The 17,025-nt window shown below is 30.5% G+C and overlaps 2 protein-coding genes across 2 annotated transcripts; one reads left to right on the top strand and one right to left on the bottom strand.

Annotated features, from left to right (window-relative positions):
* Positions 1-2,568: 2,568 nt before the first annotated feature.
* Positions 2,569-3,543, top strand: LOC123226901 (NDR1/HIN1-like protein 3). Its single transcript, XM_044651464.1, has one exon. The coding sequence runs from the start codon at positions 2,665-2,667 to the stop codon at positions 3,331-3,333; it is 669 nt and encodes a 222-aa protein (XP_044507399.1). The 5' UTR covers positions 2,569-2,664; the 3' UTR covers positions 3,334-3,543.
* A 4,612-nt stretch (positions 3,544-8,155) lies between these two features.
* LOC123227129 (NDR1/HIN1-like protein 3) lies at positions 8,156-9,148 on the bottom strand. Its single transcript, XM_044651816.1, has one exon. It carries the CDS (start codon positions 9,027-9,029, stop codon positions 8,358-8,360), a length of 672 nt encoding a protein of 223 aa, XP_044507751.1. The 5' UTR covers positions 9,030-9,148; the 3' UTR covers positions 8,156-8,357.
* Positions 9,149-17,025: the final 7,877 nt, after the last annotated feature.

The raw sequence follows: 17,025 nt of genomic DNA, 5'->3' as shown, positions 1-17,025 counted from the left end.
ACAACCTATCCCATAGAGATGGCAACCGGCAGGAGCAGAGAAGGGCTCTTAATCTCTGTTTCTGTCCCAGTCTTTGTGGAGGATATTAATTTTTTTCTCTGACTCATTCCTTTTCCATGAAAAAAATGTCTTCTCTATCCTCACTTCGTCCTACAGGAAAAAATCCTCTTTTCGCACATGTTAGAAAAAATCTTCTCTTATATTCTCTAAATATATTATAAATATATTAAATAATAAAATTAAATAAAATTAAAATAAATTTATTATTTAAAATATCATAAATATAATATATTAATCATATTAATGTGTACAACAAAATCCTAAATAAATTTAAAAAACATAAATAATCTAAAATTATAAAAATATATTAATATTTTCAGTAAATATATTAATATAAAGGAACATGGACAGGGACAGGGACAGAGGCAGGGACAAGGTGAGAAGGGGATACATATATCCCTGTCTCTGACCCATCTCCATTAGAGTAGAAGAGGGTCAGAACCTCTAAAATCAGACCGAAATTTCCATCTCTACTATCCCACCCCAGTTTTTGTCAAATTTACCACTTTGACGTTGCCTTAATTGACCTAGTGCCACCGCCACTCAATGCAACAATTTTTGCTAAAGCCTCTACAATTTCCTCCTTCATCTTAGCCAGAATTACAATGGCTCACCCCACAGCTGCAACCCCACCTTCCTTCATAATTTTCTCCAAATCTCATCATAAAATGTCTCGACATCTTCTATATTCCTCAACCATAATCCCCCCATCAGATTGCATCCTATCTTTTCCGTTCTTTTAATCTTTTTCCTTAAACAAAGATAACAATGAAACAAACAAATCCTTCAACTTGTGTTTGCCAACAGGAATTTTTACTAAGACTGGAAAGATAGAGGTAAGATTGAAGAAGAAGAAGTGTATGAGATATAGAAGAAACAAACAATTAATCAGTTTTGAGATAGAATCTTGGAGATCAGGAGGACAGGGTTAAGGACTATTGAAAGGTGTGATGAGATGAAAATTAAAGAAGAAAATGAAGAATTGTGACAAATTATAGTAGAAGAATAAATAAGTAATTTTTATTTTTTCAAATTAACATTTAAGATTCAATATTTGATAAAAAAACTTATTTAAATACTATTCATAATTAAAATTGACCCAAAAAAGACAAAAAATGAGAAAATATTTATTTAAGGTCTAAGAACAAAAAAAATCATTCAAACAAATATTAAATGGAAAATAATCGTCCACCTAATTTAGTATTCTAGGAATTGATGGGGCATCGAATTCTGGGTTCAGGGCTTGCAATGCAAGTACAAAGCATTCATAAATTCCAAAAGAAAGGTCTTCTTATTTAATATCGAGCACATATTCCCACCGATAGCGTAAGTTTGAAAACCTACGTGTGGATGGAATCAGTCCTTCTAATCTAGTATTGTCCTTCCAATTTGACTCACAGATGGGGCCTCATACTTTTCTATGATTGCTTTCCTATTCATACACAAAAGTCATTGGCTTCGCCGGTTATCCTCATTTTCATATGCTTGACTTTGTCAGCTTCGTTTGTAGTTATCGTATTCAGTGGAAACTTCAGACTCATATTGAGTTATTTTCAAGTGTATATCATTTTTATTAAACAGTATAGATTAATTGCTGACTAAATGGATCGTGTTGTTTCATTTTTCTGTCTATTTTCTTCTAACCAACACGCAAGTTTGTTGATTTTTCTCTTTTAATTGATCCATTCTTCAAATATATCCATTATTAATTCATTCTTATATCAAAATTGGAAAGAAGAGTAATTTTACACTAACTTGAGATCTCCATTCCGCTTAATTTGACAATTGATAGGTTAATTATGTTAAAAAATAATATTATTTTATATAGTTTAGATTTGATTTTGTATACTTATAAATGCTATTAGTTGAAAATATTTATTTAAAACAATAATATATGAATCAATTAACATTAATAATTTCCTATCCAATAAAGAAGATAAAATATTCTATTAACATGAATTAATTATGCTTGAATTTGAAAATTTTAATTTATATTTTTCAGTAATACTATTCATACATATTTTGAATATACAAATATGTATATACTCACGTTATTTTAAAATTATCTAATCACATTATAGTACATATAAAATATATATCAATTTATTTACTTAAAATAAATTTACATAATTTTGTCTAATATTTTTTTAACATATAGAATATAGATTCTATCATGCTTCACAAGTTAAAGAGAAGAGCCAGAAAACCAATTAAAATATGCAAAAATGATTGATTTACGGCAGCCTGTTTCCAATTTCCATCAAAGACCTCTTCAACAAAGAGAGTTTCAACATTATTTTTATATATAAAAAGAAAAAAGGAAATTACCAAGTAATGTCGTTTCTTTCTTAAATCGCCTACAACGCAACCGCGTTAACTGACGCAGACAGTTGCCGTGTTCCTTCTTCTACTTGGAAAATTACACACGCACACGCGGTGGTTTAGTTCAAGTCTCTTTTCCTTTTCCCACGTTCCTATGACTTCTTATATATAACTCCTTAAACCTCTCATTCTTCAAACACATTCTCTCATTCATTCTTCTTGAGCAAAACAGTTTAGTTTAATTCTTCTGCTTAATTTGTTTTTATTTTTCGGCCTTCAATTATGCCTGAGAAACAACCCCAGTTGAACGGTGCCTATTACGGGCCGGCCATCCCACCACCCACCACCCACCAAAAACACTACCACCGTCCCGGCCGTGGCTCAGGATGCGGTTGCTGCTGCTGCCTCTTCACCTTCTTGCTCAAAATTATCCTCTCCATCATCGTCATCGTCGCCCTTGCCGCCTTGATCGTTTGGCTCATCTTTCGTCCCATTAATCCCATCAAGTTCCACGTCACCGACGCCCAATTAACCCAGTTCAACCTCACCTCCAGCAACAACCTCCAGTACAATCTTTCAGTCAACATCACCATCCGCAATCCAAACAAAAAGATTGGTGTTTACTACGATCGTATCGAAGCCAGGGCTTATTACGAGGACGCGAGATTGGATTCGAAAATGTTGACTCCATTTTACCAGGGCCACAAAACCACCAGTGTTTTGAGCACATCTTTTGAGGGTCAACAGCTTTTGCTTAATGAAGATCTTCAAGATTTTAACCAGGAAAGAACTTCTGGAACTTACTCTGTTGATGTGAAACTTTACTTGAAGATTAGGTTCAAGTTGGGGAAGATAAAGACGCCGAAGTTGAAGCCGGTTATCAAGTGTGAGTTGAAGTTTCCTGTGGATTCTGCTCTCACCACTGCTACGAAATGCAAGGTTGATTTCTGATGATGAGTAGAAGGGATATTATTTAGGGACTTCTCATTGTTTTTGGATATTCTTATTCTTTTGTTATTTCCCTGATACAGATTATTTTTTTGTATTTTTTATTTGAGCTGTTATTGCCGGATTTTGTGATAGCTTTATTGTTATTATATATTATTTATGGTCATATCTGTTACGTTTTTGTATGTGAATAAATAACGAATTTATTTATTATCTTATGGTTCTTGATTATGGTTACATATTAAATAGTTTGAGTGACTATTCGTATTTTATTTCCTAATATGGTTTAATTATAAATGGAATAATTAACAATATGAATAATTATTCATAAATATCGAACAATTAACAAATAGATTAGGTGTTACTGTTAATAAACAGAGAAGCAATGATCAGGATGATTGCCGTATTGACAGCGTTAGTATTAGCTGAATTTTTCTGCATGATTAAGAGGAAAGACTAGACATGTTAACTGAGCTAGGCCAAGAGAGGCCTAGCCCAAAACACGATTATAAAATCCGATATAAAAAGACTGATTCGATATTATAACGTGTTGGGTTAGGCCACGGGCCTGTTAGACCGAGTTTGGGGCTTTAGTACTAAACTTATATGCTTGCCTGATTTAATCTAATACTGTGTAAAAAATAAAATAAAATATTTTTTTTCCTTCTGTGGCAAGTTTCTCCAATGTAGAAGCAAAACGGCTTCTACCTGGTGGTAAAAACAGAAGCCGTTACTTTTTTTTTTTAATTTTTTAATTTATTTATTTATTTTATATAAAGCAATTCAAAGATTTCAAAATACTGAATTGTGTGATAAGATATCTTTAAAAAATTCAGAGATTTAGATGTTAAAATTGAGTAGATAAATGATATGTGGTATATATATTTTATTTATATTTTTTAATTTATACAGTATATAAATTAATTTATTTATACTATGTTATCAATTTATAATATTTTTCATTATGTAATTATGATATTCCTCTATCATATGTGAGATATTATAAATAAAATATTCAGGATACTGTTATCAGTTTTAATAATTGAAAAATAATTTGTATTTAAAAATTTTAATAAAAAATATTGTTTAAATGGGCCAGCCTAACATGACCCAATTAAGGCATATTACTATATGGGTAGGGTATTGGGTCTTCACATATCAATGAGTCAGCCTGACCCAAAGACCCATTATTGTATGGGCCTCAGGCCTGACCCAACCCATTAGCCTCATAGGTCGAGCTGAAGTCGACACAGCCCAGCGTATTGACACCTCTTAGAAAGACCATAATGGTGTTTTCCTGCACATGAATTATTCCTTGTATTCACAAGGAGTTTAGTTGATAAGATTAAAGATTATTTTGATAATTTATTTTTTATTATTTATATTATTTTATTTGATTTGTAATTAATAAAATATCATTATTGATGATATAGCTAGTAATAAAAAATGTAATCTAATTCTCACTCTTATTAAAAGATTATCAATGTAATATTAATTTTTTTTTATAACTATATATTTATTTATTAATTGAGTTAAACATTTATATTCAAAATCAAATTTTCTTTATTTTTCACACCCTGAACTAATTTTAATTTTGATTATATTATTTATAATTTTAACTTATTTATTTTTATTAGTGCAAATTATTTTCATCTATTAATATATGCAATTTTAAATCTTGTGCAAAATAAACAGCAATTAAAATCTAAAAAGACTTGAGTATGTCTGCTACGAGTGCGTGAAATATTTGAGGAGATTAATTGAAATAGGTGTGACACCAAAGTTTTTATGTGATTTGTCTGATGATTGGAATACCTATATTTACGATGTTCCGACTAGTTTAAATGTAATACAAGAATGATAAAAATGACGTGTGTTCTATCTAATATCATATCTATATTTCCTTCCTCCCTTTTCTCCCTATTTTTCTTCCCTTCTTATGATAAACTTAGTAGCCTTTTTATATTCTTTACCACCAGACAATAGGTATTTCTCACTCTAACCCAATCTCTTAATTTATATTAATCAAACTCATAAATATTCTTAACATTTATATAAAAAATTAAAACACATTTTCAAATATCTAAATTCAACAACTTCAAGATAACCTTAGATGATTTACTTTTTGTACATTAAACCTCAATATTTCAATTCATGGCTAATAACTTATTTTGTAGGTGACCCATAGGTTTTCTAATATGTGGTGGTAAATAAAATTATAATTAATATATAATTAATTATCTTTTTATTCAGAGACTATGAACAAGACATCGTAGCCACCCAACATATAAAAAATAAGAGTTAATTGAAGTAATATTTTAATAGTACAATTACTGTGCATTCAAATCCTTTCATCATTCTAACATTTCATAGAGATTGAGGTACAAAATAGTATCTACCTAGTTCCCTTGACTTTTTTATTTAACTCTCTAGACAACGATTGAGTATTATTGGATTAAGAGATCAACCCCAATTCATAATGTGGCTATGTATTTCATTGAAGATAGTTGTCTATCAAATAGTATTACAAGATATCTTTGTCTTATACCTCAAGAGTAATAAATTTTTTATTGATTCACTATAACCTTACTACACTTCTTGACATAGCCAACTATTATTGTTCTGATGACCGTTCGAAAAAAAACTACATTGGGCTAGTCTCAAATTATGTCAATTAGTGTGTGAAACATTCTAGTGATCTCAAGTCTAAATATTACATGCACTAATGTCTATTGGAAGATCTATTCCACAAGCACTAGAGCTACCATCTATGTGGAATCACTTTGATGGGTTACTCAAGTTATAATGCAGTTAACATTTATCTATGTGTTATACTAGATTGACACCAACAATTTTGACACATCAGATATGTCGTTACCTTCTAGTAGAGTTATTCAATACTAGGATAATCTTATCGTATTATATGTATAATCGGTCAGAATAATACTGAAACTATGAATGTTTTTAAATCGATCTCATTTGTGTTTATAGGTTTTTCATAATCAAGTTATATGTTGATCACTTCGTTACAATTCTATCAATCTAAATGCATTTCTCAAACATACATATGTATATATACATATTAATAACAAATAAATAATTGTTATTTTATTAATGATAAAATACTATGCATCTTAGGATGAAATTATATAAAGGCCAGAAGACTTATTAATCCATTTCTAAACTCACACTTGCAAGTTTCAAAAATTTAAATGTCCATTTTATGAACTATTAAATTTAATAAAATCAGTCGACCAAATCAATTTTGAATAAGATTTTACTATTTACCTTACAATTCTACCCTCTGTTTTATAATAATAATAAGAAGGAGGAGAAAGATTTTATTGTCCGCCCTCCATTTTTCATCATCTTCCCCATGTAGTCAACATTGGCCATCCACTCGGACGTCACCATAACTCAATTCAACTCTCACTTCATTTTCTTCTCCATATAATTTTTATAAATAAAAGCTACATCCAAAAAGCCAAAATCAAATGCAAAATATGACCACAATTTACTTGTTCTCCTGTTTTTCTCTTTCATAAATTCCCACCCAAATCCACTGAATGACCAGCTTCAACACCCTACCTGGTTTGATCACTTGAGCCTATCGGCGTGCCAGCTCGTCAGGACTCTCAAACCTCCTACTACTATGGAGTAGATATGGCAATAAATCATGCCCAGAGCTCGACTGACGGGCCTAATTGGTGGGGCTGATCCATTGGCATGATAGGGCTTACAACATAGTTGAAGAGCCCTTGGATAGTACTTTCGTATAGTTTATCAAATCCGCTTGTGTGTTTTTATAAGTAGACCTGCTAAATTATACATTTTAAAAATTTTATTGGGTGATGTATTTTTGGTTCCTATGATATAAATTCATATTTTTTCAAATTTTTATTATTTTTGGATAATGACTTTTGAGGTCTCCTTAATAATTAATTATTAATGTCTTTTGGATTTCTATTATATTAATTTATATTTTTTTCGAAATTTTAATTACTTTTGAATAGTACCTTCCCCATGAAATTAATTTATTTTAACCTTTGAGTCCCCATTCTATTGATTAATAATTAATGATTTTTTTATAAATTAAATAGTATTAGATCAGTTTGGGCACAATCCGCATAACCCACGGACCTAACATACCCAACAATTTTGCCGATTGAACCAAAATAGGAGATTGGGCTGACCCAACCCCATTGCCATGTGTACTCTTACTCTTCAGTGTCAGCCAACAACACAACTTGGAACACTGGGTTGCCAAGACCATGACCCACTCTGTTGAGTACTGCATAGCTAAGTCTTTGCCTCCAAATGTGTTTGTCTTTAATAAGGGTGAAGTTAAACATTTTGACCTTACTCGAGTTTAGCCTAATTCAATAAGGCTGAATTCAAACTTAAGTTTAAATTCAACAATTTTTCACAAACTTAACTCAAACTTAATATTAAAAGTTCAGTTTTGGTTTGGTTGAACCTTGATTTGGTACTGTAATTATATTAATTTTATTCATTAAATTCAATATTCTTAATTGTAATTTTTGTTTACTTATAAAGAAAAATAAAATGACGAGAAATTAAAAAAATTAAACACATTTACAACAACCAATTGGTACTGAGACAAAAAATTCGGTTTTATAAAATATGTAGTTTGCTTTTTGATTGAGTAATATTATGTATATATATTTTTGGTTCGAGCTTTGGGAAAAAATTATAAGTACTCCTTGATGTAATTGGTTTTTGCAGTTAAGGACCTCAGAAGAAGTTGGTTAGTAATTGCCCATAAAATAAGTCCCAACATGTAATTTATATTTAATCATCTAAATATAGAAATAATAAATTCATTATTTATTCACAGGAAGAAAGGTAACAAATGTAACCTTCCCCAAACATCATCAACATAAATAATGTCAATTGTCAAACGTAGTCTATACGCACAAAAACAAATGAATAATCAACCCGCAAGAAAAAAATAATACTGAAGACTCAATCAACATCATCAACAACATCGATCGGCTCTCTGATAATCAGAAATCCAACTTGCATTTTGTAGCTGTAAAACCAGCAGTAGAGTTACTCATAGGAACCTTTAAATCACACTCGATTTTGGGCTTCAACTTGGGAGTCTTGATGAATTTGCCCAGCTTGAATCTAATCTTCAAGTGGAGTTTTACATTAATGCTGTAAATCCCAGTAGGCTCCTCTTTGTTAAAATCTTGAAGATCTTGACCAAGCAATAACTGCTGACCTTCAAAAACTGTGCTTAAAACGCTGGTATTCTTGTGGCCTTGATAGAATGGATTCAATTCATTCGAATCCAATCTCTGTCCTTCGTAATAAGCCCTGACGTCGATTTGGTCGTAGTATACGCCGATCTTCTTATTCGGGTTGCGAATGGTGATGTTGACTGCTAGTTTGTACTGGAGGTTGTCGTTGGAGGTGAGGTTGAACTGGGTTAGGGAGGCGTCGGTGACGTGGAACTTTATGGGGTTAATGGGGCGAAAGATGAGCCAGATGATCAAGGCTACAAGGGCGACGATGAAGACGACGGTGAGAATGAGTTTGAGCAGGAGGCTCAAGAGGCAGCAGCCGCAGCCGCAGCAGCAATCTGAGCCGCGGCCGGGGCGGTGGTATTGTTTGGGAGGGGGAATTGATGGGCCGTAATAGGCTCCATTCAAGTGTGGCTGTTTCTCAGACATAATTGAGCTAGAGAAATTGAGAATTTATAATTTATTTTTGTTGCAGAAGAAGAAGAAGAAGAAGAAGAAATAGAGTCGGTGTTTCAAGAATGGGAGGTTTAAGGGTTTATATAAGAAATTATAATGGAGTAGGAAAGGTCAGAGAAACTCAACTCACGCGGTTGCTTTGTAAGGGATTCGAAGGTACAAAATATTTGGTAATATATTTTTATTCGGCTTGACACCTAATAATCTTAGCTTGTATACTTATATTATTGTTATATATTTCTTCCAATTGAAAAAAAAAAAAAAAACTAGAGAAGAGGGATGAGAAGAAAGAAATTAAAGAAAAAGAGAGAGGACTTTTGAGATTGGAGTTTGGAATATTAGGAAGAAGTCATTTTCCATGTGGGATTGTACTACTAATTTTAAAATCCCATTAGGAAGAAGTCATACTTTTTTAATCTATCTATTGCGCATCAACCGTTTTTAATGGAATTTAAGAATGGGAATTTTTATAATGAGGGTAGACAAAGCGTATTGATTCATAGAATAGAATGATATTTATGGGGAAGAAAGTTAGGGTGTTGTGGGTGTAATGAAGTTGGCATAGACCGTAAGAGAGAGGAGTAGTTACATGTGAATGGATTTGGTTTCTTCGAGGAATTGCTAAGCGGCTGAACAAATCTAGTAACTTTAAGCTTAAGGTGCACTCTAGACTTGGGGACAGTTTTGTCGGTGTGTTTATATATATATATATATATACACTCCTTATAAATTGTTTATCTTTGTTGATTTAGTAATGGTAAGTGATGTAAAGTTGACATTTAATAGAACTACCTTAATGTTGGATATGTCACAGAATCAAAATTCTACTAAGGACAGCCAAAGTAAATTAAAAAATTTCATACATAGAATTCATCTATGAAGTATATCCCGGGTCAAATGCATATCATGTGTTTAAAGCCAACCATAGGGCGTTTTAAATATTTTTTAATGTTTGGTGGCTTCTTTGTCTTTTAATGATGAACTATTGTGTGTATCGCTCTCCACTTCAACACACGATGGCACGAAGGTGATTGAGGCGCATGAACTAAAAGAGACAATGGAGGGGTATAAGGGTTTGCTGCAACCTTTAGGAGTGAAAAAGTATTTAGAGAGTGTATGGGAATAAGATTAAACTAAACAGATTGCAATACAATTTGTTTATATACATACTCATGAACGGGCTTTCCAAAAGGATGAATGTTCATTACAAGTGTGATAAAGTTGGTAAAATTGTATGACACATACTCCGAACAACCACTCTCTAGTTATGCACAATCATTCATGCAAATTCGTATTAAATTCATAATTGATTCTCAGGACATGTAATAAGATATTGGATAAAGCTAAGTAAAGATATGGAATGACCATTCGGTCGACATGAATGCTCATTCATTTGATGTGACACTAATATAATATTTAACTATCCTTAATCAAAATTAGATAAAGTCAACTTTCTACTAGCTCATTCCAATCCTTCTATTTCCAGGGTATTTTAGTTTGATTCCTTAAGTGGACAAAGTTAATTAAAGTCCAATAATGTTTTAAAGCTCAAAATCATCATCTCATAACCCGAACACAGTTCACTCTATTAACCCAAAACCTTTAAATTTCTTATCCTACCCTTTATGTGGATAACTTAAAGGCTCTCAATCATGTTGGTAGTGAAATAATTCATGATAAATATTCAATCGATCAACAATCAACACATAGATCAAGACTGACCACTAGCTAAGTATCATAGCTATCTAGATGATGAAATGTCAGTAATAGACAAGAAATTGTCAACAATATAATTATCGTACAATACAATCCATTCATCAATCTATATATCATTAAAGTTGAGGCATAGAAGAAGTGTTTATCTCAAATAGCCCTGAATTTGCATTGACCACCTTTTATAACAACAACCAAATAATATTAGATTAAATGACGACTTAATCCCATGTGGCCAAAGATTTGAGTGGTTGATGACATTCGTCAGTAGACCTTACCGAGTTATTTATTTCTATATCCAAGAATGATTATTTTTCTATTAATCCACTATTGTTTTAATAAATCTCTCAAAATGGCCAATTACCACCATTTTGATGATCCTTTCTCAATGGCTACGTTAGGTTGAAGCCACACTGTATTGATTATTGTACAAAACAATCTAGAAACCTTAAGTTAAATAACCACATGTATCATTGTTTGTTAAAAAACATGTTCCATAAATACAAAGGTTGCTAGCCATATGAAATCTTTTTGGTGGGTTAGCATGAACATGTTTACTCAACACACACCTATGTGTTACATCAGGTTGTTAGTAAACACTTTCACCTTTGACACCAAGTCAATCAATACTATGATAATACTAATTGTATTATTTATGCCCTTGGATAGAATAATGCTAAGACTATGAATGTTTTAATAATAGCCACCACTTGTACACATAGAGTTTTCACAATCAATGACACATTAATCCCTTTATCACAGTTCTAACATCCTAAAGACATTAATCTAATTACATAATGTAAAAACTAATGAAGTAAAGTTTAAAGATATAAACATGATACAATTTTACAATTTAATACTATTACATCAACTAGATGATTGACTTTAGAAAATCTACTCTAACAATTTTTCACTTACACTATAGTCAATTAGTCATTGCTCTTATATCGTATGACATTATGTTTTGATCATGTTAAAGTAGATGCTATAAAACCTATCTATTTAGGTTGTTTATGTAATTATCATCCCAGAATGTACTTTTTTAATTATTAAACAACAAATTATTCATATGTTAATCATATGAATTTGTGTATGTATATGTTTGATGAATGCTTTTGGATTGGTAAAACTGAAACGAGGGAATCAACATGTCGCTTGATCGTGAATACCTTATACACGTTGGTGGCCAATCTAAAAATATGCATAGCATTGATATTGTTCTAATCAAAGGCACAGATAATATAGTAAAATTATCATAGTGTTAAACAACCTTACTGAAAGGTGGTGACATATCTCATATGTCGAGGTTCTTGGTGTCAACCCGGTGTAACATATGATTGTATGCTAATTGCATGTCCACTGGATGGATCCACCAAAATAACTATGTATAAACTTTAATATTTGTGGAATAAATCTTCTAATAGGTGGTAGTGCATACGATCTTTAGACTTGAGATCATTGAAACGTTTTGTGCATCAATTTACTTAGTTTGATGCTAACCAAAAGTGGCATTTTTCAAAGGGTTATAAATATAGTAGTAGTTAGCTACATCGAGAAGTGTAACAAAGCGATAGATAATTATTATAAGATTCATCATTCTTAAGTATGAAAGAAATATATCTGGTGATGTTATTTAATTAACGATTATGAACAATAAAATTTGTAGCCATAAAGTGGATTTGGATGGAAGCCTGAATCCAATTAAATCCAATTGCTCTTTTATAAGTCAAGACAAGAATCAAGATAATTAAGATAGACACTATTTCTATGTCCACCCTTGTTGAGAAACCAATATGATGAAGGATTTGACTGCACAAGAATCATACCATTAAAAGATTATATCAATTAACACTGATTCATAGCATATTTAGTGATCATAATTTCTTGGTAGAGGTTGTTCATGGTTTGTGAATAGAAAAAATAATTAATTGAAGATTAATCACAAATTTATTTACTCTTAGTATATTGGGGACCCTATAGGTCACACATAAGAGGTTTTATTAGGGTGAAAGCCACAAAAAGCGAATTATCTTGGGTTAGTGAATTTAGATTTATGAAATTTTGTTTAAAATATTTAAAAATAAAATTTGAAAAATAATTAAAATGCCAAATTAATATTATTAAAGTGTTTGATCCAAATGTGCAACTAACCATAAGAATTGGGGTAGAGTCTATGAAGAAAACACTAGGGTTGTCATATGAATTCATTTTATTTCCATAACCTTGAAGAGCTAGCCACTTGAGAAAATTTTCTTATATTTGTCTCCTTGCTGCTACTCTCTCTCCTTGGAAAAATATTTTCTTCATCAATACTATTATCACATGTTAGCACCTGTATGTCCCTTTGTCATCGTTGAGAGCTTGTGTGGACACATAAAGTCTTATAGAGTTTACGACGGAAACAATTTTAATCAAAGATATATTTGGGACAAATTTGAAGAGAAAAAACCTCCAAACATACATATGAATATTTCTGACCTTCTATTTTTATATGTATAATTAACCTTTGATTCTGGGATCAAGCTTCTCATGTTTTTGTGATTAATTCCACTACGATTTTCTTGTATTTTTGTTTTATAATGCATTAGAAAACCTAACAGTGGTATCAAAGCTTGAGGGTATTGAAATTATCCAGATAAAATTTTGTTTGTTTGTTTGGTAATTGTAATATATTTGTGTTTAATTTTGTTTTGATATGAATGCTTGAGGGTCCATATAACATGTTGAAGTATTATTTTAGTTTTGATTTGTTTATAAATTTAGTTTAATTTTAATTTGAGCAGTTGAATTTAGGTGGTTTGTGAGTAAAAGGTTGTTTTTTCAGATATTATGTTCTCGTGTAATTGTTTAAATGATAATTGATTAAGAGCATCGCCTAAGACGTTTAAGATCCATGAGAATGTGTTTCATGTTTTTATAAACCCATCAGATCAAAATAGTTTGGTCGAATTCCTTGAATTCGTGTATAAGTAAATTTTGGAAATCCATAATTTGGTCGATTAGTTGGTGAACTGGTCGACCAATTCAAATAGTAGGCAATGACTACCGTGGTCGACTAAATTTCAATAATATGGATATTTTGTTGTTTTCGCATTATTGCAGAAAAGATTGGCCTAATATATGTTGGCATGTATATTTCAATATGTTTTGTTATGTGTCGTCACACATGGTCGAGAAATAATATGCTCGAATCGGTGTTGATTTGGAAAATTTTGATGAAAACAAAATTGTTATGCTGACCAAAGACTATGTGAAATTTCTTAGAAAAAAAACATGCAAAAATAAATGCTAGTAATGGGAAGCAAAATTTTAGTAAAAATATTCCATATCAAGAATTGGAGAAGGAAATATTACTAGATTTTTGGAGCACGTATGATTTGATTTGATGATGTTTAAGAACCTTTTAAACCAAATTGAAAAAAACGATTTGAAAAAATTTTAAACCAAACTATATGTTTCAAATTAAACTAAAACATACAGTTTAGTCTCATTTAAATTACAGTTTGAATCTATAAAAAATAATTTATTTCAAATATTTTTCATTTAATAAATAAAAATTGATTTATAATTATCTAGGATATAAAATAAATATATAAAATACATATACATAAAGAAAATAATAAAAAACAAGTGGTGTAAAACTCTAATTTGTTGCATTATGTTAATTTTCTAGAGGTGTAACCGTAGTTTTTTAAACTATTGAAGGACATATTAAAATTTAAGAAATTTAAAAAATAATCTCAAATTTTTTTGAATTTTCAAAACTCCTTGAAAAGTCATTAATACCCCTAAAATTTTTAAAAATTACAGTTCACTCTCAAATATATGATTACACACATTAGTGTCCAAATCTATACTTGTAATTGTAATTTTCTTTAATTTGTAATTGAAATTAATATAAATTAGAGAAATTTTATTTAATAAAATTTTAGAAATAAAGTGTTATTTAGCTTGAGGATTTTTTTTAAATTCTTTTTTAACAATTTTACGCAAAAATTTTTAATAAATTAACTTATGAATGGAAAATTAGTTTGTTCAAACTTAAATGATGAAAATATGTCATTTCATTAAATGTTGGGTGGGAAATAGTCATTTGGCTTATATATATTTAAAAAATAATATGATTTATGGTTTGATTTAGTTTGAAACCATTTTTTTATATACTAAATTAGTTTATCCGTTTTTATATACTAAATTGGTTTATCCGCTCAAACCACACCCCAAATTGTAAACCATTTTTTTTATTATTTATCCATTTAAATCAAACTATTTTATATACTAAATTATAATATTTTAATAATTCCATTCAGTTTTGCGGTTTGAAATGAATTAAATACTTCTATATTAGGGTTCTTAAAGAAGATGAAAAATATGAATTCAATGTAGAAATTATGCGGGTTATGGTCACGTACAAGTCATGTGCGCCAACACACTCAAAAAGAAAATAAAAACAATGATTGTAACTCTCAATGATATTGAGTCTAGCAAAGATGGAAATGAGTCCTCGAGTCTAAGTCTATTGAGAATTTTTGTGACATTTGCTGCAAATATGCCTATGATCAAATGTATGATCAATGGCTTTAAATGATTGAGAAAATTAAAATGGTTGAAGCATTGAATGAAAAAAAAAAATAACTAGAATAAGAAAAAAGTTGAATTGAATGAAAATTTTCCTTATTGACCAAAGATTTACCAAACAAACAATCGTCGTTTAATTCTGCTGTAAGGGAGCTTAGCCTTACCAAGACTACCATAAAAAGGTTGAGTATAGGGAAAACACAAGCTAGATAAAATGTTAAATCAAGGAAAAACTTATGAGAACAGAACAAGAGTTGGTCTCAGATCAAACTCAATTGCGTGCACATTTATCAAAGTTAATGATACAACTGGAGTCAACTTTATACCAAGTGTGAACCCATCAAATCCAGTTGGGCTCACATTATTTAAAGAAGCATTAGATAAGTTTAGTTCTAATCTTGCCCTAATGAATAGCAAATTTGTTACTGTATGTCAGTTTTGTATAAAGAGATAAACATGTAAGAACAAACTTAAGAGGAAATCAGGGTAACAAGACCCAACACTAAGCTGCAAAACAAAGAGAATCCTGCACAAAAACTATAGGAAATATCACGTATATGAAAACAAAAAATATTTAGGTTCTAACTAAAATGGAAGAAGGTTGTATATGTGTCGAAGGATGCTTACCTTCCTTCTCAATGAAATAGCATAATTGTCCCTTTTATAATTAAATCAAATTAGGATAATTTTTGACAGAATCCAACCAATAAGGGCCCAACTAATATTCTTTTTAAAGGATGATCAATATTTAATAAATATAAATAAAATAATATCGAATATAAGATATAGTCTATCGAATTATATCTTGTTAAAATAATGTTTTATCTAAAGATAATGATCAAAATAATTTCACAAGCATAATGATAATATCATATCCAAATATAAACATCATAATAATATTATGTCAAAAGATAAGGATCAATATATTATCATGTTCAGAAGATAAAATTCATATTTTAAAAATATGTTCGGTCACATAATATAATATATGTGCACAAACACAAACTTAGAAATATGATCACAAATGTTTATGATTTGTCGAATACATTTAGGAGGTTGTATTTGGTGGACCTTCATATAAGAATTAAATCAAGGCCTCGGATCATTTTAACTTACGTTTGGCTCTTTATGTTATGAACAGCTGGTAGATGACAAACTCTGTATGTACTTTGAGTATGTTTCTGGCAGTTCCATTCATAAAATTCTTCAAGAATTTGGTAGATTTTGTTGGGGCTTGATCATTTACCTGCTAAGAGTATTGTCCACAGGTTAGTGTACTTGTTAATATTCTTTGCTCTGGAACTTCTGGTACCCCTGAAGGAGCAATTATCTCGTTCTGATATTTATGTCTGTTAATCATATTGGAACTTTATTGTGCTCATGGATTCCTTTTAATCGTGTTCAGAGACATCAAAGGAGCGAATATATTAGCAGACCCCAGTGGCCGTGGCTGTGCTGTGTGAAAAAATACCTGATTTTAGGATAGAGAGGCATGCAAGGAAATATATCTTAAATTTACTCTATGTTCAATAACAGCAGTCAAAATGAATAAATTTTTTGCAATATCATTTATTTTTATTAAAAAAACAATTATTGTTAATGCAGTATTTAGATTTGTGGATTACAGCAACTTATATAAAAACATCATTGTAAACACCTTTATTATAATGATGATCTT

The sequence above is a fragment of the Mangifera indica genome, chromosome 10, assembly GCF_011075055.1.
Source record: "Mangifera indica cultivar Alphonso chromosome 10, CATAS_Mindica_2.1, whole genome shotgun sequence".
In the NCBI taxonomy this organism is placed as follows: domain Eukaryota; kingdom Viridiplantae; phylum Streptophyta; class Magnoliopsida; order Sapindales; family Anacardiaceae; genus Mangifera; species Mangifera indica.
Note: the sequence above shows the minus strand (reverse complement) of the source record. Positions and strands in the feature narration are given on the sequence as shown.

Excerpts from the sequence above, each read along its gene's own strand:
- LOC123226901 (XM_044651464.1), top strand. The coding sequence starts at position 2,665 with ATGCCTGAGAAACAACCCCAGTTGAACGGTGCCTATTACGGGCCGGCC.
- LOC123227129 (XM_044651816.1), bottom strand. The coding sequence starts at position 9,029 with ATGTCTGAGAAACAGCCACACTTGAATGGAGCCTATTACGGCCCATCA.